At 42.0% G+C, this 27,669-nt stretch overlaps 1 protein-coding gene across 1 annotated transcript; it reads left to right on the forward strand.

Annotated features, from left to right (window-relative positions):
• Window positions 1–20: 20 nt before the first annotated feature.
• LOC306753480 (supervillin-like) lies at window positions 21–27,167 on the forward strand (the record flags this gene model as incomplete). Its single annotated transcript, XM_079237345.1, has 28 exons — window positions 21–391; window positions 4,093–4,127; window positions 7,129–7,184; window positions 8,934–9,025; window positions 10,289–10,388; window positions 11,582–12,249; window positions 12,495–12,627; window positions 17,122–17,269; window positions 17,846–17,929; window positions 18,232–18,318; window positions 18,519–18,702; window positions 18,810–18,982; window positions 19,727–19,888; window positions 20,175–20,311; window positions 20,412–20,559; window positions 20,781–20,926; window positions 21,141–21,316; window positions 21,539–21,674; window positions 21,904–22,204; window positions 22,511–22,665; window positions 22,825–22,927; window positions 23,082–23,289; window positions 23,378–23,511; window positions 23,652–23,807; window positions 24,269–24,412; window positions 24,603–24,712; window positions 25,182–25,337; window positions 25,779–27,167. 28 exons carry the CDS (start codon window positions 21–23, stop codon window positions 25,863–25,865), a joined length of 4,590 nt encoding a protein of 1,529 aa, XP_079093471.1. The 3' UTR covers window positions 25,866–27,167.
• Window positions 27,168–27,669: the final 502 nt, after the last annotated feature.

Below are 27,669 nucleotides of genomic sequence, written 5' to 3' on the forward strand. Positions count from 1 at the left end.
GAACTGAAGTGAACTTCAAAATGGATGGAATAGGCACCTTGCAGAGTTCGGCCCCGGAAACCAAGGCTGAGCGAATTGCTCGATACAAGGCAGAAAGGAGGAGGGAGCTGGCTGAGCGATATGGCAACACAGACGAAATCACCTCCAAATATGTCCGTAGGGACAGGAAAATTGGAGATGCATCCGAAACGGTGTCTTCAGAAACCAAGGAGAAGGAAAAATATGAGGATTATGAATCAGAGCAAACGTATAGCAGGAGGGGCTTCAGGAACAAAGTGGCAGAACCCGTGGAGAAGCAGACTTACGATGAGCCCACTCAATTCAAAACAGACACCATTTCATCAACTAAATCAGAAGCTGTCTCCTCCATGAAGGAGTCCTCTCATTTGAGGTAAGTTCATCCACATTGTCACAACATAAAGGCGGAGCATACTTCTGATGTTTGTGCAAGACCATGAGCCACAGGGAGGGACATAAACTTGGCCATGAGACATGAAACACAAAGCTGTCTCAGAAGGCCAGTAGAAGTAGAACCCAAGCTAGATTGCAATAAATCATAATTTATTCTTTTGATATTCTTGCATGCATCTCAGTTTTGATTAGAGTAATTGTACAGGACACCAGCACCCCTTGGTTTAGAGAACATTTTCAGAGGAGCTAGTAAAGATGACTTTTAGATTAAGTTAGTTAACTGGCCGGCTGGCTCCTAAGTGGGAGAAGTGGAGGCAACAAGTCGGCACATTTGGAGAACACTTTACACATGGCCGCTAACATTTCCAAAATTGGCCATGTGTGCAGAGCAGAGGACTGCCTCAATTTATTTGTCATGTTCTGCTGGGATGACACGCAAGCTGCTTGTTTTGGTTCACTTAGCAGTCATTTCGCATGTTTAGCCCGTCTGAGACGACAAACCGATGTTGTCAGGGTGACCCGAAAGACTTTTGGAGTTTTCTCATTGGTTGCCAGGAATGTTCTTCTCAGATTTGTGTGCATAGATGGAGTAAAGCATGTTTGAGCTGTAATCAAGCTGCACATAGCCAGACATGTCTGTTCTTGAAAAACAGCTTTGAGGATTGATAGTGAGAGAGAAGAACAGAGATGGACAAAGTGCTGCGATAATGTCACAGATTGGGGCTTTAAGGGGGGTTCATGTCCTGTGCTAATGAAGCAAGACATCTAGATAGCTGTGAGTGATGGCTTGTTAGATATTGTGGACCAATTATTTTATAAGTTTGGGAAAGCCATGTGTTGCAATGGCATGTTCCAGGAAATCTCAGCTATCAACTTGATCATCTCCTGATGGTAATGCTTTGTAGGTGCATGTTGTTTGTTAGTGTCCCTGCTTATGTCAAACATGCGTTTGACATATATGTCAAAGCATCAGTTGTGTCTAATTGTTTTGTTTTACTTTTTGCACATTATGCAATGTGATTTTTTTGGGGGCTGAGAAGAAAGAATATTTTGCAAAATACAGTCAAAGACAAAGTTATGGACAACATTTTTAATTACAGAGAACGCAAAAGCGGGTTGACAGGTCGACGTGTTTGTCTCGCATGCCTGTCACCTCAGCTGCTATTCTTATCAGCTTTGTTTTAACGTTCGCTGCATGTTACCGTCCAGCTGTGCCGTCTTGCACGTCTGCATTCTGATGCCACATGCAGACTTCAACAGAGAAGCCGATATAGACGCTGTTGTTATTAGCCAATAACTTGTCATCCCCAGATATCAGTGCGTTTTTTTGTTCTATGTTTAACCTTCAATTCTAGTTGCTTGTGTTTCATTAAGAATCCTTACAGATAATCATGAATTGTATATTAAACAATATATTAAAGATCCCTGGTTGAGAGCTTCACACATATTCACAACCTCCGTAGGCAACAAGTTGGCATGTGTCAGTTACAGGAATAGCATAAAGGAAACTGATCAGCTGTTCCAGTGATAATGAAAACTGTCATTCAACTGGTTTATCTGCCACAGACACGAATCCTCTCTTTGTGAAGTCACAGTCGAAGGGTGACATTCCAAAACATTTACAATTATCTGTTACTGAAAAATCACCCTTAGTAATTTTAGGAAAAAGTACCAGGGGTGATTCCATGAACAGTTGCCTGTTCATGCAAACGTAATCTCACCTTTCTGGCCATTCTGGTCTTTGCTCTCATTTCAGAGACAACACAGTAACATACGGTTCCTTGATCTGGTATTTAACAATAGCAACGGAGCTGTAGAACAAACCTAAGTGCACCGTTTGTACAGAAATGTGATTATTTTCTAAAAGTACTGTACGCACGTCACAGTTTCATGATAAACAACAAAAATGCAGTTAATTCGTTGAAGGTTTTATTCACCTATAGTGTGAAGGATATGTTGTATTATTTGGGTTTGATGCTCTGCGTGTCATCAAGCATGTGTAGTAAACTCCAGTAACCAACTACACCACATTCAAATGCAATAAGTACCTTGGCGTGTACATTTTAGATTCCCCTCTCCATCACAAAGCTGTACTGAAGCGTGCCAAGTCGAAACTGACAAAACCTTCTGTTGCAGCCAAATCCAAGCCCACACTTTCTCATAATATACTGCTTTGTAAAAATACTTTTAACACTGTTTTGGTGCTCAAACATGACACCAGTCCAAAATAATAAAAGTCATACTATGCCGCGTCAGATCCAGTATTTAATTTTGGTAATTTCTTATATAATACACTAAAGGGGTGAGTATACTCCATTAGAGGGCCTTGTCGGACAGACAAATAGCTTCAGTAACAACAACAACAACAACAACAACAACAACAGCTTTCTGACGTCGGAATTGTGTAACTTTTCAAAACTGTCAATAAGACATTCCCACCCACTTTATGCAGTGACTGTTCAGGTATAGAGGAGGTGAGGGAGAAAAGAGGGTTTGAACTTGTCTCTCTATGTCCTTTTAAAAAACATTCTCTACATAACTTCAACAACTGAGTGTGACATTATGAAAGCCTTCCAGTAGAAACTATGATTTTCACTCCACCTTGGAGTGTGAAAAGCTGAACCCAGCCCTAACTCTACGATATGCCTTCACACTATAAAGTTATTTAAGCGTTTGTTTAGCTGAATAACTCTACATTGCGAAATGAAAACTGCATCACAGCTTTCAATGAAGTTTTCTATTATATTTGATGTCCTGTAGTGTTTACAAAACGGTGTATTGATCCTCCATGATCCATAGCTCACTTGCTCACAATGCTGCCTGTTTGCAATTTAATGAAGTCTAGTAAAAGTTCATACGGATCAGAAATGGATCTGAGTGTATTGAGCCAAAACAGAGCCTTAAATACGCTGTAAACGATTCATTGGTCCTAATTAGGGCTGGGCTGGTCAAATTTCCCAAACCAGTTAGATAGCAAGCTGCTCCTGAGTGGAACATAATGAGACACAGGCAGCCCATAAATGAGAGTGTAGCGACTCCAGTATGTGCCAGAACGGGCAATAATGACAAATGACGGTTCAGCCGGTTTGCAGAAAATCTAATTGGTTTCAGCTTATACACCGGACCGGTACAATCGCAAATTGAACAAACTCTAGTCCTAACTCTGAACCAGCGCATTAGCTTGGGGCAGCTCCCCTTATTCAGTGACCTCTGACTCCTCCCAGATGTCCACCGGGAGTCTCTATTGTGTTAAGAGCAGTTCTCTCCCCTCCTCTTGTTACATCATCGCCGCTACCCCACAGGCAGCTGCTGTCCCCATCCATTTTTAACGGCCATTACTCAGAGATGGATGGCCATCTTTGGAGGCTGCACAGGCATCGCTGTTATATCATTTGCAACATGGGACTGGAAGAGCGGCACGAGTAATTGTTGTAAGGTGCATATCGTAGGCAGCACAGTCAGGGGCTGTCTGCGGCTCTGTTGATAGTTTGGTTTATACATTACACCTTTTTATGTGGCTTGAGTGTACATTTTTGGATTATAGTTGTGGAGGTAAGACTCATTTTTCTGTCTAATTTTCCAACCGCAATTTTACCAAACACATAATTGCCGTCATCGCATCAGTGTGTTGAGTGACCTCATTTGTCTGTCTCTCTCTCTCCCTCTCTCCAACCCCCCCAGTCTGCTGGAAACCGATGATACAAAGGAGCCAAAGGGTAAGACGAACTCTTCACTTTCACTGCACTCAGATCCTCTTTCGTTCCACAGACTGCTTTATCCCTGAACTCATTCAAGTTCTCTATTACTCAGCATTAAAGGAATACTGAGCTCATTGCTGATGTCAGATCACCTACCTGGTTTATCGAGGCTGGCTGTTTAATACTCTGCCACTGAGGAAACTCAGTGAAAGAAAAAATGATCTACAGATGTTTCTCTGTTATGTTCACGTTCTAATATGAAGAGAATGTTTGGCCCCAAGTGATGGTTTTCTTTTTCCAAAAATAAGGGAGATAATGTTTGGCACGTGTCTGCCGACTTTGGTTCAAAGGCTGCGACTTAGTGGGTGTGCGCTTACACTCTTTCTGTGCAAATGTTCAATCATATGCAGGTGTTTCAGCCAGCTAGCATTATCAACGAGAAGAGAAAATGGTTAAGTATACCCACAGCCCACTGGCTGCTTTTACAAACTCATTCAGCCACCTGAGCCCACATCGGGAGTGTGTCAGTCTGTCTGTCGCCTGAGTTTCTGTCAGTGGCCTCCTGCCTTCTAGCCTAATTGGTTTGACTGCCTGTCTGTCTGTGTGTGTGCTCTGCTTATGAATGTGCGTGTGAACGCTCGAGTGCATAAGAGACAGAAAGAAAGTGACAGAGAGAGGTGATAGGAAGGTCCCAGGTTTCAATATCTCAGGACGCGTGAAGCGTGTTGTGAAGGCAATGTAAACTTGACCTAGTAAGTTAATCAGGAAGTGTGGTTGACCAAGTCTAACTGATTCTCACATTTCATCAAAACATTGTATTTAATCACGCAGAGGGACAAGAAAGTAAAGGCAAGGAGAAGCCGATCTGCTGTCCAGTCTTTTGTATTTGCTAGTTTTTCAATCCAATCATTGATTCAAATGCGGCATTTTAATCAGAGGTTTTCTCCATATTTCACTTTAGTGCTCTGGCTTAGGTAGGTAGTGCTTTTTTTGTTATTGTAGCTGCACATGTTCTACCCTCTTCTCAGTACACTGGGACTGATGTGAGAATATGAAAATATAAAACACAAGATGAAGTCAGTGGCTACAAATGATCTGCTCACTGCTGCATTTTCTGGTCTGTTACCACAAAGAGGACGATATATTTGATAAAGTATAAAAAAAAAAAAAATGACATAGTAAAACGTTTAACCCCATTAAGTTTAATGGTTTTCTACTGTTTTATTTGGGGGGGAATAATTGCTTGGAAGATAAGATACAAAAATTCTAGAAAGAACCAAAGATACAGAAAGATGAACAAAGACCAGTCAGTGTTCATCTGTAGTTGAGGTGTGTGTGTGTGTGTGTGTGTGTGTGTGTGTGTTTGTGTGTGTGTGTGTGTGTGTGTGTGTGTGTGTGTGTGTGTGTGTGTGTGTGTGTGTGTGTGTGTGTGTGTGTGAGAGCGAGAGAGTGCGATAGCATTGGCGGTGCATTCACACGGCTGAGGAGCTTCCTGTCCAAGCTGGCAGAGCATTTAGTGCTCTCAGCCAGAACGCCTCTTGTGGTGACATCAAGGGTCTCCCCGATGAGTCAGCTCTCCCAGCCAGCAATACAAAAATACAAATATTCAACGGGGTAAGTGCACATACTGTAGGAGCCTTCAGTTAGACGTAGGTTGTCACAGTATAGTGCATTCAAAAGGAGTTCAGCTCACGATGGCTTGAATACTCTCCGTTAGATTTACCCTGCAATGGGGAGAAAGTTAATTTGGCTGTAAAACATTTTGCAGATTTTATGAACTCCTCAGAGTCTGTTGGCTAATATTCACTATATGCAGTCTCTATTGGCCATTATAAGGTCAAAGGCCCATCCAATAAGCTCTCAGCAGATATGACTGAGCCGTTTAATGAGATGGATGAAAACACTTGTGGAAAAGTCCGAGAACTGAAGTGGATTTTTTTTTTTTTCATCTCTTGAGTTTTTTTCCTCTGTCTCTGTGGACGTTGGACGGATGCTGATGTAAAAAAATATTGGACTGGATTCAAAACTAAGAGAGTACAGTCTGTGGGGAATCACCGGTCTGCAATGTGTAATGTGTCATCATCTGAACTAAATCATGTTAAATTCTGGACAGCAGAAGGAGCTCGGGAACATAAATCTTAAGTATTATGGCTTAACAGAGCAGCTTTTTTTCTTCTTCTGGAAATGGAGAGTTTGCCAGGGACACTTTTCGGATTTGTTTGTTCATTTGTTTTCTATGGAGGTGGAACAATTTTACATAGAGATGTCTCATTGTCGAAGCACTAAACAACGATTTGGAGGGGGAGAATGGATTGGAGTGTGCCGACTTAAGAAATGTGTGTTGTTTTGGAATATCGTTAAATTTGATGGTATCCTTTTGTGCAGATTAGAAGATTATATTCTCAGGTCTGTTTTTGATTTGACCACTCGCATAAAAAAATATTTCTTTCTTGCAATTTATGCACCACATGGTAATCGGTTTTCTTATATCTAAAACAACTTGTTTAAACTTTTAACTCTTCACTGACTGTCTGAGTGCACTCATCGTGAGGCAAGGGAAATATTATGAATGCATTCATTTTTTTCTGATCCAGAGACACCTTAAAGCCAGTGAAATTAAATAATTTCAAGTCTACATTTTCCAGAGTGTACCTGGCAAGACTGATGTGTGAGGTTGTGTGGATATGTTTATAATGCACAGGCATGCATTGAATTGTGTGTTAAATCTACAGACAACAATATATATATATATATATATATATATATATATATATATATATATATATATATATATATATATATATAATATAATATAATTGTCCGTGTCTGACCTCACCGTCTCCCAGACCACCAACAATGTATTATGTTGTGGATACCAAACACACACTGTCCACCTTAAACCCTCATTCTGAGGCGACACCCTAACGGATCATATGATGCTACACTGGCATGAAGCAATTAAAAAAGTTGTATTCATTGTCAACCATATGATATATGTGATTGTGTGTGTTCTTTCCAGTTGAGGAGAAGTCTGTGGACTCAGCCAAGAGGACTTCCAAGATATCTCTTTTTAAGGTATGATATTTTAGGTTTGTCTTCTGATTCCCTTCTTCCAAATGTTTCGTATCGTTGATCGATTTTGTGTGTCTGCGTGCATAATAAACCTATAAATTATATTTTTCTACAGTCTAAGGTTAAATCTTTTTAGTATCCCCACTGATTTACTCCCAGCCCTTTCCACCACAGCTGGTGTTCGCTTTAACCCCCCTGGATATTTGCTTCATTAATAACCAATTGAGCTGTTTCATACAGCACTAAGCTGCACCGCACCTGGAAGCACACTTGGCCAAAGTCATGACTTCACACACATAGTTTGTGGAGGTCTTAAAGTGACAGTTGGAAGAAGAAGTCTGGAGATCCAAAAGATCCAATCAGGAACAAAAGCTTGATGAAGCCCCAATCTTGTGAGAGATATACACGTGTGTTTTAATTTAAATCTGTCTTTCTCAGGCTGCTTAAGTTTCAGACGTGGTTAGGTTTCATCATATGTTATGTAAATAGCTGCTCTAACTTGGCCTTCTCAGGCCAGCAGCAGTGCCAAGGTTGGCCAAGTGAACCCAGATGGCAGCAAAACCTGCTGGGAAAACAAGTTCCCACAAAGAGGCTATCTCACCATCACACTACTTTTTGTTTTCTCTTTTTTATCCGGGGCTCTCCATCCTTTGTTTTGACCTAGTTCTTTGTTATTGTTAAGTGTCTTACTTGAAAGTCATCGGCGGTGACGGATAGCCCTTCGCTGTCTTCACTTTTCTCTTATCACTCATTTCTCCACCACGATCCCTGTTGAGAGCCAGTGAGTCACTGTCTCCAGCAGCAGACACAGCCCGGGATAAAGGTTACAGTATGTCTGCTCTCCAGGCAATAAAATGTGTAAATGTTGACTTCTGGAGAAAGATACAGCTCATTTATGTCTTGAATTTCCCGAGGATATAAAACATGTTTTTGTCAGAAGGCTGTACATTTCTGCTGGGTGGAAAATAAGTTCCCTCTTTATAATCAGAGAGCATCAGTCTGTTTGAAAGAGGCCTCTAATATGATATAGCTTGGCTAACAGCTGGAGATCCACTCACCTTCAGGCCACACCAGGTTCTTGGTTAAGTGTTTCACACAGCTGGATAGTTTGCATTGGACATGTTTGAAAAAGTGCAATATGTAACGTACACAAGTGTGAGGGTGAAAGCCTCCAGCGCACATATGCTGAGAATGGACTTTTCAATGAAGTAGGACATGTTTAAACGTTTGAAAGGATACACATGTGCATGTTCATACATTCTGGATTGTGTAATGAGGGGGGAGGATATATCATTTCAAGAATTTTTAACCAGGTAAATTGGAGGTTTTTGTTGTTAAACTATACCAGACATAAATTGTTATTCAAAGCAGCATATTTTTATATGTCTGGAAGGGATTTTGAAACTTTTGAAGATGGTGGAAAAAAGTTAGACCAAACCATGATGGCTCCCTTGATGAGACTTTACTTCAATGTAGAAAACTCAGTGCTCGTTTCTCTGTTTCAGTTTATACTTTATGTACTCTGGGTGGGTAGTTTTACTTCACAATCACTCACACACTACAGCATTGGCATGAGCAACTCAGCTGAGCATTTGAAGGGTTAACTTCTTAGCTTAAGTGTGTGGGTGGAGCATCATTCATTCACTCCCCTTATTAAGGGTTTATTTTTTTATAGCTAGTGTAGATACGCAGAATTTCTTTTAAACACAATCCCAACCTTTAAGCTACGGTCGTCCTTCCTTCTGCCTGTAGGACCAGGAGGGGTCGGAGGATGGAAGCAGTGGTCGACGTGCCAACGACCGGGTGAAGCTACTGAGCGGTGACGAAGAGGAATCCTCCACCAGGTAGCGTTTGAACTTTGAATGGGCTCTTCTTTTTCACAAATTGGAGCAACAAACACTGTGGTCTACAATACATATGCCACAACACGAGCAGATAGAACAAACAAACAGATTAAAATCAACTTACGCTCTCACACACAGACAGAGCGGAGCACAGAGGTAATTAGACACCAATTGGCAGGCTGTCAAATGATGGGAACAGCTGCAGAGATAAACCAGATAAACCTGCAGAGCTTGCCTTTATGGCACACACTCTCTCTGGCATACACGCACGCACACACACACACACACACACACACACACACACACACACACACACACACACACACATGCATGAACAGACAGTGGGGCTGTGATGTAGCCATGGTGATGCAAACCCAACCAGACTGAAGTTAATAGCTGCAGCAGTGAGCGCAAAACTGTACTTAGCACTGTAACCGCTGGAGACTGGACTGAGCTGGAGAGTGTGTGTGTATTATCGTCTATGAGAAATGTGCGTGTGTGTGTGTGTGTGTGTGTGTGTGTGTGTGTGTGTGTGTGTGTGTGTGTGTGTGTGTGTGTGTGTGTGTGTGTGTATGATTTAAGTACCATAAGTTCCCATAAACTGCTTCCAGTTTCCTCCCAAGTCAAGAAGTGACATCAGTACATTTGGACTATTTGCAACTGAACCTTTTGGATGTAGAGGTGTTGATGACCTTTTCAGCAAAGCTCCATTGCTCTGCTTGCAACAAAATAAACATTTTCATATAGATAGTTAAGCCTGTGACAAAAAGAAAATGATTGCATGAAAAATACATCGCTCAGGAGATGACAAGCCGACTCAAAGTGAATGAGTCCGAGCATCGCTGCCTTTCAAGGGTCAAAAACACTCGCAACAGGTGAGATGATGATGAGCTCAGTGGTGTCTTAGTTCAGTGTCTTTACCATTATGCTGGCCCAGTTATTTAGTGTACAACCTCATAAATACAAATGGTACTTGATTATGTGCCGACCCACTAGTGATCTATTCATAACAGAAACAAGATGCTGTGGTGGCACAGCAGACTAATGACTTTTTTTTTAATTTGTGGTTTGAATTCACCTTGCAGCTCTTTCCTGCAATTCCATTCTATGATGGCTGAATAATTTGTATTTTTTTACATCAAATGTGTGTATATATATATATATATATATATATATATATATATATATATATATATATATATATATATTTCCCCTTTCTCTCGGTTTCCATCATCTTCATATTTTTTTCCTCCCATATTTCAGCCTTCCCAAAGCTGAAAGCAAGTTAATGGATGAGAAAGAAGCCACAGATGAAGCTTCAGGGAAGGAGCTGCATGAAAATGCTTCCACTGTCGAAGAAAAGGTCAGTATTTTTGTTTCCATTTTATACATTACGTTTTATATTTTCTTTTTTAAACGGCACATGGTTTCCATAACTCAACAGGCTGAAATATAAAAGTCATCTCTCTGGATTGTATTTTGGAAAGATCATATTTTTGAACACTGCTTTTGCGCCGCATGCGAGCCAATTCCAAAACACTTACTAACCTTAACGTTGGCTCTCTTACCTTTGGGTCTGCTTTAGATTAAAATGTTTTTTATTTTTACAAGTTGACTTGTAGATTTTATTTCATGTCACTGATGTACAGTTGCAACACAAACACACAAACACTTTTTGACTTGTCTGGATGAGCTGTGATCCCGTTACTCAGATCTTCACAAGGTAATGAAAGTATGGATACATATTTTATACCACACACTAATGCCTCCATGCATTATGCACTCCGAGGTTTTTAATTTAAGAAGGCCACCTGGTTGCGTTGCACTTTCACACTCACTGGCTAAAGAACTGCTTCTTCCGTCATCTGCTCCTAAATCAACACTCCCTCGTAACCTTTGACCTGTTGTCAGTAGGACGTCTGCTGTTGCTCCAGCTGCTGTTGTATCTACTAAGCAGCATATTACACACACAAAAGGGCGTGTTTAGATGCGTCATTTTATGTTCATGTTTGCTATACGTGACTTTATTGCATTTTGAAACTATTACTCTTTCAAATGCTTAACGGTACGGATTAAAAAATGCTTTTTATGCTTTTTTAATCCTTAAAACTTTGAATATGTTAGACTGCAAAAATCTTGTGTTTCAAAATCACAACTTTACATAATGTGTTTCTTGTAAACCTTTTTCTTTTCTGAGAATATCACAAACATATCACAAACAAGTCTTGCAGATTCATTGACAAGGACAAAGCCTTCACTTTATCCCTTTTTCTAATCACAATGATTTAATTTTCCTCAAGCTCTTGAGTCTTCTTTTCTTCTTACTTACATCCAGGAGTACGTGTCTGTGTATGTGAAAACGAGTTTGTGTGGAAACCGCAGAGGAGCTGACATTGGAAAAAGTTGGTCTGGTCAGAGAGAGTTAAACGCCATAATCAAGGACCATAGAATACACTGACAGTAGTCTTGCAACGTTAATCCTCTTTTCCAGCTCTTGTAAATATTATGGCTGGTAGTAAAAGAAGCTTTCTCTCTCTTTCTCCCTCTCTACATCAGCCTTTCAGTCTCCCCTCGGACAGAGCTCTCCCCTTCAGCAGGAACAGAGACGCCTCCCCCCCTCCCTCTCCTCCCTGCCAGCTTGCCTCGCTGCAGCGCCAAGACTCTGGGTCTCGGGGCATCAAGGGAATCCTAAAGAAAAGCCGCTCCACCAGCATGGAGTCGGACCACAGCGAGGGCTCCGCGCCGGATTGCGCGCCAGCCCGACAAACCGGTGTCACCCTCAGCCACCCTGAGAGCGAGGAGGAGATGGAGGAGGAGGAGGAGGAGATGGGGGAGGAGGAGATGGAGGAGGAGGAGGAGGAGATGGAGGAGGAGGAGGAGGAGGAGGAAGGGGAGGAGGAGGTGGAGGAGGAGGAGGAGGTGGAGGAGGTGGAGGAAGAGGAGGAGGGGGAGGAGGGGGAGGAGGTGAAGGAAGGGGAGGAAGAGGTCAATGGGGAACATTACAAAGAGGATGAGTCATTAGCTGATGATATCGCAGACGGAGGGTGCTTCAGCATCGACAGACAGCAGAGAGAAGGAAGCAGCGGCAGCAGTGGAGGGAGCTTTGAGGAGATGCGGAGTTCCTCGCCCGACGAGAGCCTGGAGAAGACGTCCACAGTGTCGGAGGATGTGGAGGAACTGGGGAGCAGTTTGGATGGAAGCCAGGGCTCCTCACTCAAACAGAGGTCATTGGATGTACACAAACACAGCAGGCATTATGATTAATTATAAAGCCGAAATGTGCATATTAGTTTCTATGCAAAGAAAAAAAAAATTACAAAATATTCAATGGACTATGCATAAGCAAAACAAATGTATTTAATACCCAGACTTAAGGCTCCATTTAGTTCTTTCTGAAATGCATCGCAAAAGTAGGTTGGACAGTTTATTTCAATGGGGAAAGAACTAATGTGTCTTTTGCCTTTTTCAGACTGGCAGAGTTCACGAGTGAAGGGGAGAAGAAGGATAGACCGAAGAAGACCAAAACATCCGAGTTGAGCAACACACCACTGGCCGATCGCTTCGGCAAGCTCCAAGATGCTGAAAATGCATGGATGAAAAAGGTAGACTTTTGTTTTTTGAGCAGACTCTTTTCTTTTGTTGTGAGGTTTAGTAGTGTGTTAGAGTTGTTTAGTTAGTATAAATAACAAGTATACAAGACTGGAGCTGGAGTGAATATAGTTTTTACTGCCACAGGTTGAGGTTTCCCCTCGGCTTTGTGTGCAGGGAAAGAAGGATTTGGCAGCGCATTTCTTCCTCTGCTGAATCAGCTTATTTCCCTGACTTGTTGCCATAAGGATGTGAGGTTAGGAGGGCTTTGGGGTGCAGCAGATTTGGGAGTGGTGACGCCAAAGCCCAGAGATCCAGGGCTTAGCTGGCCTCCCGAAGAGAAAGGGAGACACGCCCCTTCCCCTTGTGAGAATAAAATCCTACACCGTGAACTAACACCTGCAAACCTTCCAATATAATGCCTGGTTCTTTTTGTCCTCTCCTCTCTTAAACTGTCTGCAAAGTACAAAAAACAAACAATTCCCTCCATAAGCAAGCTTTTTGTTCTTTATAGACTTCCATGACTCACAAATGTATATAAACATCCGTGTCACACAGTTTTACACGGGTCAGTGTCGAGGGGTTTAATGTTTAACACATGCTAAGATAACTGATGTATTTTTGAAGTGGTGACAGAAGTGCATGCAGGTCTCTACATGCTATTCTCCTGTTCAAACAAGGCCACCCTTGCTGAGTTTTAAAGTGGAAAAACAACATGATAACCATTCCATGGAAGTGCAAGTAAAGAATTGGTGGAAAAACCCAATAAGTGCCACATGGATCACCCCAAAACAGTCAATACTGGACCCTACATTTGAAGTGATGTTTATTCATACGGGGCATCTGTTGGTTTGATGTCTGTCCAGATCAATGATCCTCTCGAGGGTTTTCTGGTTTTGAAGCTCATCCTTCATTCAAAAGGATGAGCTAACCTTTGAATAAATCCATTCTTAGTCTGGAAAAAGCCACTTAATAAGTAAGTATAGACAGCTAGCAATTTAAACAAATACCCCATCAATTAAATACTGAAAACTGATGTCATTTTATGTTTGAGTGGTCAGTCTTCATTATAATAAGTCAACACAAAGTCCAAACTGCATCCTCAACACTCGCAGGCATGAAAGACAGCCAGACTGGTCAGACTGGTGTCTGCGGATTTCTTTCTTGAATTCAATTTGAGGTTTTTGTCTGTGAATTGATCTGGAACCCGCTGTGCTCGTTGGCTGTCGCCGTAGAACTCTATGAAACTAACTCGCCACAGAGATGTAGATAATACATGGTTTGGATAAATGATTGGCATTGATGTAATGTCAAAATTAGCCATGGGGCATTCCCTCATGTGTCTATTCTTGTTACATTTCTCTCTCGATCGAGGAAAGGCCGTTGGTTTGTCATTCTATCTCATACTCTGCCAATCTGGAGCAGATGTTGTTGCTGTTTGGTTGATATGTGGGAGACCAGGGAATGTAACATGCATGATACACACCATGGTCATATTCAACCAGCTCCAGATGTTTCCTGTTAAGCCGGCTAAGCTGTTCTCTGCATCGCAGCTGTGTTGTAAAGTGAGGCCTCGTACATTTTAAAGGGTGGCTGTCTTGTCATAAAATAATGATTGTTAATCATAACAATCATCAATACATTTTCTGAAAACTGCTGCTTTGTTAATATAAATTCAGATAATCCACTGAAAATGAGTGTATTATCTTCAACACTTATGATTATTTATTATTATGATTTGAAGGATGTCCTTAAAATAGGTAACTAAAAAAAACACAAGTTACTACGCTTTAAGAAATCACACTTTTTGCGTTAAATCCACCAACAAAGTGAGACACTTTCACCTGATCACAACTAAACCATAAGGCGAGTTTCATACCCTGCATTGCTTTTAATATTTGGTGTCCGCCCTCTCTATCTCCCTTTTCCTTTCTCTCCCATCCTCCCAAACTTTGGGCCAGGCTGTAAATGACCCATGTCTCATCTCTAGTCTTCCACGCTGAAGCCCGCTCCCTTCAGCTGTTGCAGTCTAACGTTGGCCTGCTATGCTCTTTCTCCTCCCTTCTTCGCTGATAATTTTTCCTTATCTCCTTTTGCTACTACTCCTCCTCCTTGAACCTTTCTTTCCAGTTTTCCTCTCTCCTCACCTGTGGACTCTACCCCTTTCTTTGACTTTGTCACCCACTTGTCAACCTTTCCCAGCCCCCTTTCAGGTGAGTGTGTGTCTGTGCATTTGTACTGCACGTGCCTCTTTGCATGGACGTAATCTCAATGTCATTGTGGCCCCTATTTCTCTACCTGTGCTCTGGACAACTTCTCACATACTTTCTGGGAATTACCACTGATAAATCAGAGCTGTCAACACACTTGCGGTTGGTACATGAATGTGGTTTGCCAGCCCTCAGTTGGTCGATATCTGTGTCAGAGGTTTGGCTGAGGTGCTGCCTGCACTGTACAGTAAAACAGGGCTGAGAAAAATGGTTTCCTGTGGGGGTTTGAGGCCCAGGCCCGTTCCCCTCCACCCCTTCTCTCAAGGGTCCTGTCAGGCCAAGGTATTTCCCCTCTCTGATTGACTCCAGAGATGACCTAGCTGGAGGGGCTGTGTCAGTCTGGAAGTGTGTGAGAATGCGCTAGGCCGAAGTGAGGTGACAGATATTGTAGTTTGCAGTAGCATTATTATACTAAGGGACTGATGTGATTAGCATTTTTGAGCACTAACAGAGGAATTTCTCAGTCCCAGCTTGTCTTATTCGGTTAACACGTGTGCAGAAATGGCTCCGGGTGTATCATATTCTGTTATGAAATCTGCAAGGGTTCACGTTGATGTTCGGACCCAGTGTGTCGTCTCTATGTGCATGCCAGTGTGATTAAATGCATTACTTTGAACTTTAGTTTCATGTCAGGCTCATATTTGACCACTCTGTGCAACATTTGCATTACAAACAAAGTGTGGGCAGTGAGGGAGAGACGGAGAGAGAGAGGGGTTAGGTGTTATGATATGAGTGGAAGATGGTTTAAGGGAAACTGGTGTTTTTCCATTTGGTTACTACATTACTGCTTGTATATTGTAGCATGCGTCACATTAATTCAGGACAAATAGGCACATAGGCTCAGGCTTGTTTTGCTTTCTTTTTTTGATTTGTGTTATGCCAGCGCAGGTGTTCTCAACCTTTTTGTAACATAAGGCCCTCTTCTGATTGTTAAATCCCAATGACCGCCAACCCAGGTAGATGAGAAAAAAAATATAGCAATACAAGAAAGGATCAAAATAAAGTGGGCTATAAATATGCATGATGTCATTGTCAGTTGTGAAGACCAAAATAGATACTCTGATTACCCTCGCACATCACTGTCTGACATTATGAATCTAAAAATGGAAGTCCTGCGGTAGTTCCATTAAAAAAAAAAAAAAAAACAATTGCACCTCCTCACAGTACATAAACCCATGTCATATATATTTATGGAATATGCATGTATGTCTGACAGATTCTGATGATTGAATGGTTCATTTTGCATGTGGTGGCTCATACAAAATAGTTTTCACTGTGAAACAACTCATCAGTGTCGTATTAAATGTGCAAATTGTATACAATTGTATTTACTCTTTTGCCTTAATGTGCCAACACATGTGCAGTTTGCTTTACCTGATGAGGAATTCAATTCTGTTTGAAGAACTGTACAGAGATTTGAACTTATTGTTTGGAAGAAATATGTCTTATTCAAGAATTGAGCAAAAGAACAAAAAGGAAAATGTAATACAATGTAGACAACCAATACAGGCCTGGAGGTTCATTTATAGAAAATAAAGTTTTCTTCATGCTGTTATCTGCTCTGAATTGTTCTCCTGTGCCGTCATACTGTGGACTGGACATAGGTCTGCCTTTGCGAGACTATCCTGTGTGCAGCTCATGGTACATTACACGCAGTGAATTGCTCATTATTAGTGAAGGAATAGGGGGTGGCAGCCAGTAAAAGCTCTGGCTGGGCCGTAAAACGCTTCAAATATTTAGGAGGGGAATATCATTAATTACTTTAAAACAGCTCCTGGGGTCCAGTGGGACCAGGGGGGCAGTAAACCTCTGCTAATTCATTTTTAATGGTGAAGTTCAGGTGCAAAAATGGCAGCAAGAGTAAATCACATCAGGAAAGCTCTAATGAATAGCCGGTGATAGATGGCCCCAGCACAGTTTAGGTTTTTTATTGTTAGGGCTCCACATTCTACATGTTTTTGTTGTAACTAGGAACCTTTGGGGGGTGTTGTTTTAGGGAGAAGCACCGCTCCCCCAGAAATAATAAGAATGTAATGATATCATTTTAAATGAATTTCTCATTGCTTTACCATCTTCCATCACCATCACTTGTCGTCTCTCCTGTTCTCGTGCAACCCTTCTTGCTCCCCATGATCTCTTCACTGTGTCCTCATTACTCTCTGTTCCTGAGTGAAACCAATAGGCAGTAGACTACATGAGCAACTTCCTTGTATAATAAAAGTCCTAATGTTCCAACAGAAATCCAATGTAGATTTGGGGCCCAAGATGTCACTGGCAGACAGGATGAAGGTCCTTAAAGACAAGGAGGAGCAATGGAAGAGCAAAGGCAAAGGAGCCGCCAACGACTCTGTCCAGTTCACTGTGGCTGGACGCATGGCCAAGAAAGGTGAGCCTGCAGTATGTTAACTCAGTGCGGCTCGACACAAGTTGTTCTGCTTCTGTCTTAAAACTCTCCGTGCTGCTACATGACAAACACTTCTTTCAGGTTTTTATATTGTATTTCAGAAAATTACTAATGAAAAGTTGACTTGATGTAAAAAAAACTAAAAAAAAACTAACTTTTATGATTTTGGGAAAATGGACAATCATTGCAGCCCTTATAACAGCACATATGGCAATTGTTCTGCATCACGTTTGTTCCTCCATACACAGGCAGGATATCAAGGGTAGCATTACGGTAGTTGGATACTGTCATTGTGGGACTTGTGAAGATGGGACCTAAAACAATTCCCTTTCAAGCTGCATTGATTAGTTAGTTAATTGGTCCAAATATGATTCTCTGACAGTTATTTTTCTAGCAAAATGCCTCTTTATGATGTCATGTGAGAATCTGATGCTTGAAAGTAAACTGAACATTTTTGCATTTGGACTGTTGGGTCAGACAAAAAAGCCTTTGTAATATGCTACCTTTTTATGTGTTATGTTAGTTGCCCCCCTAAATCTTCCGCTTATCTTCCTCCAGGTCTTGTGACAGACATCGTAAAGGAAGAGTCTACTCCCGTCTCCCTCAAGAAGTCTAACGCCACGCCTGTGAAGCCACTTGAAGGTAGGAAACATTTCCCTTCAATTTACAATCAGTGTGTGAATATATTCAGTTAATCTATAAAGTTATTAACCCGATACATCTGTTGTTCTAGCAGATGTTGTAAATATGAAAAGTATATTTTCACTTGAACTGCATTCTTTTGGCCATTTGTGGCATAAGAATGACAGATTTAAATGAAATCTTTCTGGTAATTTTAAAGGCATTTGATACCTTTTTTAAAACAATATTAATGCCAATGTTTTGTATTGTGAGACCAAGTGTTCCTAGCTATGAGTAATCCTCTGTTTGTTATTGCTGGACAGAAATCTCCAGTAGAACTGATGTCAAGGTGGAAGGAGATAAAAGGCTCGACAAGCTCGAGTCTTTCCTGGACAAGCTCCACAATAAAGGTAACATACCCCCGTTTGTTGTTGTTTTCCACGCAAGATAATATTTAATTATACATTGTGTTATGATGGAGGATCTATCACACATGTGTGTCTACACACATGAGCCCATAAGCTCACAGGACAGGATATCCCAATAAATATGCACATATCTGAGTCCCCTTCTCACCTTTCTGCTTCCTTTCCATGTTGGGGGGGGTCAGGTGTGGGCAAAGGCAAGACTTCCACCGTCGAGGTGACGGCAGAGACGGAGAAAGAAGTGATGACCCTGGATGATGATGAGACGTTCGGCAACTTCTACAAATCTGTGTCAGCGTCGGCCCTCCACGACTCCGGTGTGGTTTTGACAGAGGAGGACCTCAGCCAGATTCAGGCCAATTCACCAAAGTTAGTTTATATAAGTCATAACAATAATGAAGGACATTATTTTTGACAATTTGAATGACTTATGATTCCCTACTTTTGACAACTGTGTTGTGTATGTGTGTCTTTAGACTGACCTCAGCTGTAACAGAGCACAAACGAGCAGTCCGACCGAACAGAAGGAACCAGGGCTCCAGGAATCCTCTGCGCGCTCTAGCTGCCCGCAACGACATCCGCCAGGTCTATACTGAGCAGAGGCTTAACGTGGCCTCATTGGAGACCAAGAGGATCCAAGTGGAGAGGAGTAAGACTGCTCATAACAACTCTGGCACTAGGAATGTTCTCACCATGAGTGTTCTCACCATAGCGCGGGTTAAGACTCTTATTTGGGTCAACCGCTTTCAAGCATCACCAAAAGTTTAATCCACAACCAAACCTTGCTATATATCGACTATACCAAGGTGTGTCGTGTTGTTTCTGATAAACCTACCACAATCCAGTGGTTTTCTCTGCTGGTTCTGAAACTTCAACAACAACATAAAGGCGAAAAAAATCGCAAAAGTTTGAGATTACCATTTAGTTGCAGTGGTGAAACATTTGTCAGAAACTAACATGACTTATATTTTCACATACACGTTGTCTCCTGTCCCATTCCTAAAACACAGCTCAAGTTGTTTATTATCAGTAAAGTCATTGCATGAAAGCAAAAGTTAAAGCCGGATGCCAATTAGCCGTACTCAAGGACTGATATTCATATATACCGTTTTCAGTTTCTGCTACTTGCGTATTTCCTATATTTAGTTCCTCTCCATAGACACTCTTCACAGACTAGTCTGGCCACAGTGACCTTTTCACAGATTACCTGCTAAAGAAGAGGAAGCTGTCTAGTCCTGCTCACATGAAAGAAGTACTAAGAAAACATGTTCTATCTCTTATGATCTATCTGGTTTTTATTTGTCATAATTAGCGAGATGGCAGATTAGATCAAGGAATAGTTCTGATCAGTGTGTTTCTTTCTTAACGTTCTCTTCTTTTCTCTCCCTTAAAGTGGCAAAACACTCCAAAACAAACCTGGCGGACGTGGCCTTGGCAGGCCTTGCAAGCAAGGAGAATTTCCGCAAGGTCAACCTGCGCAGCGTGAAATCCACCGATGTTGTGACCAACAACAGCACTCTGCCTTTCAACAAGCTCATGCTCATTCGCATCAAAGGTCAGCAACATATGCAAATTCAGTGTGTGGTTGTTTGTTTTGAATGGAGGTATGATGTATGGTGCTCTGTCACCCATATTCATGTATAATGAAAGCAAATGACAGAACATTTAAAAGTTCTGTTCAAGGGAAACTCTGAGCTGTGCTTCCTGTGTTATTCCTTCAGATTGTTCAGTCAATAAACCTCAAACAAATGATCGATTACAGATCTATGTCAGTGATTTATATATATGTGATTTAGGCTACTGAAGTCTGGAAGTATCAGCTGCTTTGTCCTTGTCTTCAGGTCGGAGGCACATCCAGGTGCGCCTGGTGGAGCCAACAGCCCACTCGTTAAACAGCGGCGACTGCTTCCTTCTCATAACACCGAAGCAGTGCTATATGTGGAGCGGAGAGTTTGCCAACGTGATTGAGAAAGCTAAGGTAGAGAACCTCCCATACAGAAACCAGAACCAGTTGTTGGATTTGAATGATCAGACAGGGGATACAGATGTGATATGTGCAATATGCTTTGTGTGGCCAGGCGTCGGAGATGGTGGCGTTTGTTCAGGCCAAGAGGGACCTCGGGTGTAAGGCCTCCCAGGTGACAACGCTGGAGGAGGGCATCAACACTGACACCAGATGGGCCAAAGAGTTTTGGAGCCTGCTGGGCGGAAAAACCAAATACAGAGGTTCATACTCGTACATTATAGCTGTCTCTCCAACATCATTACAAGCAGTCTTTATATTGCTGAATAAATTAGTTATTACGGTATTTTTTACTGAAAATGTGTGGCAACTGAAATCCTTGTCTCATAACACATTTTCATAATATAATGCTTGTTTTCGTTGTTTTAGTTACGCATATGCTGACTCAGCTTTTTGCCCTTTGTGTGTATGTGTGTGTTTACAGGGGCAGGGGAGCCAGAGGAGGACGAGCTGTATGAGAGTGGGGTGTTGGACTCTAATGGGGTGTACAGGCTCCACGGAGAGAAACTGGTGCCTCATGAAGAGGCCTGGGCCTCCATTCCAAGTGTCTCCTTGCTCGACTCCAAAGAGGTAACACCCCTACTGAGAGTAATGGCTTCACGTGTCTGGGTTTTACACCTGCAAAAGTCTGGGATCTGCTTAGAAAGTGTGAAAAGAAATGGTAGAAATAGTCATAAAGCACCCATGATTGTCCAGACAGACATTTGAATACACATGGTATCAGTTTTTTAAAATAAAGTAATAACTGCTCTCCATCTCCTCTCCCTCTTCCTCCACACACCAGGTCTTAGTGTTTGATTTTGGCAGCGAAGTGTACGTATGGCACGGGAAAGACGTGCCCCTGGGTGACAGAAAAGTTGCTGTGAAACTGGGCAAACAGCTTTACAGCGGCAGCTATGACTACAGCAGCTGCAGAGTCAACCCTCTAGATGCCTCCTGCACGGATTCAGATGTGCCTCAGTGAGTATCACATGTTGATCCTTTTATAGCAGTTAACACAACTGTGTTATCTGTATCCATCCATCTAGCTTTGTTCTTAATAAGTGCAGTTATATCTGATATAAAGTGAGCACTATTGGAGACCAAAGTTAGTTAGATTATTTGTTGTGTTAGTGTAGCCCCTAGTGGTTTTATCTTGCCGGTACAGCTGCATAAAGGAGACCTTTTTTGTGTGATTTCCAGGCAAGGGGAGGGTCGTCCGAGCTGGACTCTGTTTGGCCGGTTGTCAGAGCACAATGAGACGGCCCTGTTCAGAGAAAAGTTCCTGGACTGGGCCGAGAGGAAGAAGGAGGAAGCAGCTCAAGCAGATGAAATAAAGGTAGAAGAGATTAGGCTACGGGTGTTTGGATTTTTTATTTAGCAGTGCGTTCATGTAATGCATGAATCAGTGACAGCTTTCATAAATCTGCATGTCTTATTTTCTCTGCATGTATCTGACAATCTGTTTTAAAGGAATTAAGAAGAAACACTGTTGCAGTTGCATTAAGTAATATCCTGACTGATGCAACACATTTGAAACTAACTAAGAATGTTCCTGGTCTGCTCAGAGCCCAGTCCACTGCATTGAACGCCCCTCACTGGACTTGGAACTGCAGCCATGTGACGCCAAGGCGCTGCTGGACAACGAGCCGGAGCCGGTGAAAACGGCCCTGGAGGGGGTGAACGTCCAGCGGGGCCACGGCCTGGTGAGGGCGGATGATGGACGACAGGCAGAGTTGGCGACAGTCGCTGTAGACGCCTGGCACATCAAGGAGCACGGAGAGGAGGAACTGCCTCAGGAGAGCCTGGGCCAGCTGCATGAGTGCGACGCCTACATCATCCGCTGGAAGTACTCTATCACCACACTCGGTGAGTCGTGTGTTTGGCACAGAGGCAGCCTAAAGAGAAAACAGTGGACGTGTTAAATAGGAGATGTTAATATGGTGACAAAGTAGTAAGACCTGGGAGAAGATGAATGGCATTGAGATGCCTGACTTCACATTTTAGTCGTGATGGAGTGCAACTGAAGAGCAGCCTTTGTGCTTAGAAGGACGAAGCCCATTTAAGTGTGGTTAACAAGGTTTGAAAGAAGAAATTCTTTAGCGTTTCTTTTTAGTCCAGGCGTGGAAATCCTGATTTTTATCCACTGGGTTTACTCCCGTTTTGTGCTGTCAGTGGGTAAGCGGCAGAAACCCGGGGAGCTGAGTGCCGGGGCTCCAGGCAGAGAGAGGACCGCTTGTTTTTTCTGGCAAGGCAGCCAGTCCAGCGTCAGTGAGAAAGGAACATCTGCTCTGATGACAGTGGAGCTGGGCAGCCACAGGGGGTCACAAGTGGGTATCAGTTCATCACAGCCACACACAATCAACAAAATGGCATTTGTTATAGAAAAGCTCTTCCATTCATCTATTAACTTTATATGAACATATGTTTAAGTACAATTGAATCTAAGTGTGTCTGTCTTCATCTGCTGTATGCGATTGGCTGTCCAGGTGTTGGTGAGTGAGGGAAAAGAGTCTCCGTGCTTCCTGCAGCTCTTCCAGGGAGGTTTGATCATCCACAAGGGCAGTAGAGACGATAATGCCAACAACACAGGTAAACAAAAATAATGTTTCTTCTTTTCAGTGATGTACTGTATTACTGTGGACTTATGTAGAGACTTTGGCTCATTTTATAAAATACTATATCAAACAGTTGAACACTTTTGAATTCAAAATGTCAAATAAACACTTAATTATGACCTCTCCAGTTGGCTGGCGGTTGTTCTGTGTCCGGGGTGAGGCAGCGATGGAGGCCTCGCTGGTGGAGGTAGATTGCCAGCATGCCAGTCTGCGATCTCGTGCGAGTCTGGTGCTTCTTAATGCTCAAAAAGAACTTCTCTTCTTGTGGCACGGCTGTAAAGCACATGCCAGCGCCAGACAGGTGGCCAAAAAAGCTGCGGACAAACTAACCCAGAGGTCAGGAAAGAGCAGATGGCTAAATAGATGACCTGTGGATGGACATAATGTTGTGGACCAACAGTATTTCTGTGTTTGGGTCCTCTAGGTGTCCCTCAGAGTTGGGTCTGAGCAGCACCAGCAGCGTCAGCGTTGAGGAGGTGGAGGAAGGATCTGAACCCGCGGAGTTCAAGAAGGCTCTGGGCCCACAGGACAAGAAGGCCTACGACTGTATGCTGCAAGGTGCGTCCTCACATTCACACACCCATTCCTAGTTATCAGCAATAAATCAAGAGAGAGAGAGATCTTTATTGGCTGCTTGTGTTTTGTGTGTGAGCTGAAGTGTAACGAGATGTGTGTGCGTGTATGCGTGTTGTCTCCAGATCCAGGGAAGTACAACTTCACACCGCGGCTGTTCCGGCTGAGTGCCAGCTCCGGGGTGTTCGAAGGGGAGGAGCAGCTGTATCCAGCCCGGGCGGCCGAGGGAGTCATGGCGATGCCCTTCCTGCAGGAGAACCTCTACTCCGCACAACAGCCAGGTACCACACACACACACACACACACACACACACACACACACACACACACAGCTGCAGCAATGTTGAACTGTAAATCCCCTAGTTTGAGGTTTTGCCTGCTTGTGATTCATTTATCATGAAGAATACACTTATTGTTCTGTTTTTTATAGTCACCCTTATTGTGAGTCTGAGATATTTTGTAAAAGAAAAAGAGCCGTGGCAGGTGTCTCATCAAGGGCGCACACAAAGAAGCACAACAAACAAATTACAAAAACATTCAGTGACACATTGTCCCCCTGTTTGGACCTTGGACTGATGGAAACTAAACAAGGTGCTTGTGTGTTTATTAAAAGACTCTTTCACAGGCTTCTCTGTTGATGGATATGTTTTATTGTCACTGTCTGCCAAACATTACCTGGACTGTATTACCTCTCAGTTTTGCTGGATGTACATGTAAGTGCTCCTCCGTTTAACTTCTCCAGCCCTGTTCCTACTGGACAACCGCATGGAGGTGTACCTGTGGCAGGGCTGGCAGCCTGACGACACACAGTGCACCGGCTCTGCAAAGATGCGCTGGAACAGCGAGAGGAAGTGTGCCATGGAGACTGTGCTGCAGTACTGCAAAGGTCAGAGTTCAGACAACCACTGGAGCTAAAGAGTCTGTGTGTACAGTAATTGATCCGGAGCCAAACACTGACCCACCTAGTCTTAACAAATACTGCTATTGCTTTTGTTTTGATAACATCAGCATTTTTGAACACACATTACTTTAAAAGCATGTTTTACATTTCTTCTTCACTGTGGTATGATTTATAGATAAGAACCCTCGGCGCGCTCCTCCGGCATATCTGATCCTGGCAGGCTGTGAACCTCTCACCTTCACCAACATCTTCCCATTCTGGGAGAAGGACACCAGTATCACAAAGGTGGGAGACTTCTCTTTAATTATTGTGATGTCCCAGTTGATCGCAACTAAGACAGGAGACTGTTGTTCTCTATGTTGACACAAGAAAGAATCCAAATCATTTCACTCAACCAGATCTGTTCAGATAAAGTGTCATGACCCAGATGTGTCTATTTAAAGCTGGCACACAGAATAATGTTCAGTGTGAAGTCAGTGAAGAAAGTAAAAAGTGTAGAGTATACATTCTACAGAGGACAGTGAAACAGAGCACAACAAAGATCTTAAATTAAATGAAACCAGTGTCATATCAGCCTCAGTAAACTCCAGAGTGCTGTATTATTTCCTGCAGGAATTATCCATTTGCCCATTTTGTAGATAGAATTTAAATCTGTTATGTATCATGCATAATTCTGTTTGACACAAATAGAGGCATGGAAACTACAATACTTCTGTTTTGCATTTGTTTACGTGTAAATGCCATGTGTACACAGAAGGAAGGCTCCAAGAACAAGGTGATGTTAGTAAAGGAGGCGCTGTCTCAGCTCAGTAAGCTGCAGTACTCCATCGAGGAGCTGACCAGCAAACTGCTGCCAGAGGGAGTGGATCCTCTCCGGCTGGAGGATTACCTGTCTGACCAGGACTTCAAGGTAGGGAATCTGGCTGCTCTCAAATAGGATTTAAGGCGTGAGAATTATGTATTGTTAGGTCCATTATTTCATTGCAGTTAATTATTTAAAGTGCGTGAGAGTTTTGATTCACGACTGAGTACTAGACAAATAAGAAGAAAATGATATCAAACCAAACTGTTGAGCACTCGTCACTTATTCAAATCAAAAAGCTAAATTGTTGATAGTGATAAAAAATAATCAAAAACACCAGTCACACTTGTTTGTATTGAGCATCCATGGTTCAACAAATATACATGTACACATTTCAAAGTGCTAAACATTTCATGGAGGCTGAGAGATGCAGTGACCGACAACATATTATTATAGAACTCTGCCCACCTGGACCAGAATGTTGTCACATATGTATTATTATATTAAGCCTCATGTAACATTGGTTATCCTTACTTTAATGTTTTTCAGACACTTCTTGAGATGAATCGAGTTGACTTTAACGCTCTGCCAAACTGGAAGCAAAAGAATCTGAAGAAAAGCAAGGGCCTGTTTTAAAAGATCTTTTTGTACACAACTCTGCCTGTTTTTTTAATGTTTTCAGCAGCTTTTCTAACATTTGAGAGAATAACATTTTGTCCTCATTTTGTAATGTCTAAGAACAACAAATATACAATTTTGTTGAAATATTGATATATTTTGAATAACTTTCATTTTTTTATGTTTCCCTGTGTCACTGAAATATTTTAGCCAATCATTATGTGCAATTGTTAATCTTTTTGATGGCAAGATGTTTTCCTTGTATGCAAGAATAGTTACCCTCACATTATAAATATGTAATATACTAAAAATGAATGAGTTTTTATGTCTGACACCAGACAGTGTCAATTTTTATGTGAGATTGTGTTTGTATGAGAATTGCCTGTGGTGTTAAAACTGAGCAAGTTATTCATGGATTTTTATTTTTCATGGAGAGAAAAAAACAGCTTTGTGTAATAGGAATAAATCATTTTAGCAAAAATATTGATGAATTAAAGAAGCCAAACAAGTCAAAGTTCAAAGAGCAATTCCTAGAATGTGTGGACGTTTGAAAGAAACGTGGCGGTCTTAAACCAAGAATGTACTCGAGAAGTCTGACTTGTATAGTTAGAACAGCAAATATATTCTGTTTTTTATTTTAATTGTAGATGTATTTGTATGTGGGCGTGAAAAAATTAGCTTAGAAATCCCAAAGAAAACTGAAACATTAACTGGTTATCAACCATCACATTGGTGAGACTGACTGTTGTCGGCATCGTTGAAACTGGCCCATAACCCTTTTCTATTCAGGTTCGGTACTGAATACTTCCTGGTTCTCATGAATAGCTGCCTGTGTGCCAGTGATGGCAGCCCTCTGATCAACTGGTTGCTAGGGACCAAATCGTTTTGTGTTGTCATGTTTGTGTGTGTGTGTGTGTGTGTGTGTGTGTGTGTGTGTGTGTGTGTGTGTGTGCGAGAGTGTGTGAATGTGCAACTTTAAAAGTATTAAGTGTGTGTGGGTATGTAAGAGAGAGTAACTGCGGAGTATAAACTGCCTTTATAGCTGGAGCTGACACCACAAGTGTGTATTACAAATGTGATGTGCTGGTATGTTATGCATAAACTATACTGTTAATATGACTGCCTGTGATGTCCGATTTAGTAAATTCTCTGCATGATGTTCACAAAAATATTTTGCTTACCAACTTTGTGACATAAAATCGGCATTGCGTGTGGAGACAACTTTCAGGCCAGCTTGTATTTCATGGCACATTACGGTAAACATTGGTGGTAGGGAAATGAGATATAAATGCTCCAGATTCCCTTTTCAATAAAGTATTTAAAAACATGTTTGGGTCTTTTTAACAGCACCTTGTCATAACCTGGGGTTTTCTGACTATGGCGACTAATACAACGCTTTCTGCATAAAAGGTTAATTGGGATCAATATTAGAACAGCCAAGCAGTGCTAGAAGTTGTTGCAGTAGACATACAGCATGATACTTCTTTGGTATGACTACACATATTAATTAATTTCATTGGTTTGTGTTTCTGCTGTACTCTTCCAGTGAAACAGTAAAACATAACTTTGCAGAGACACTACTTTTCGAAACACCTTTCAAGAGCGTTTCATGGCAGGTAACAGAAAAGACAAAGGTGTTCAGTAACAATGGCTCCCTGTCATTTCTCTCTCAGAAAGCTCTGCCAGTGAGCACAACACCAGAGTCCTGGAACTAGTTTATCTGGACTGAACACTGCCAGTATTTATGTTTTCATCAGTAACATCTGTGACAGACAGGTCTGTGTCTGCTGATGTTGCTGATATCATTTAATCTTTAAAAGCT

This window comes from Taurulus bubalis (genome assembly GCF_910589615.1).
Source record: "Taurulus bubalis genome assembly, chromosome: 2".
Lineage (NCBI taxonomy): Eukaryota > Metazoa > Chordata > Actinopteri > Perciformes > Cottidae > Taurulus > Taurulus bubalis.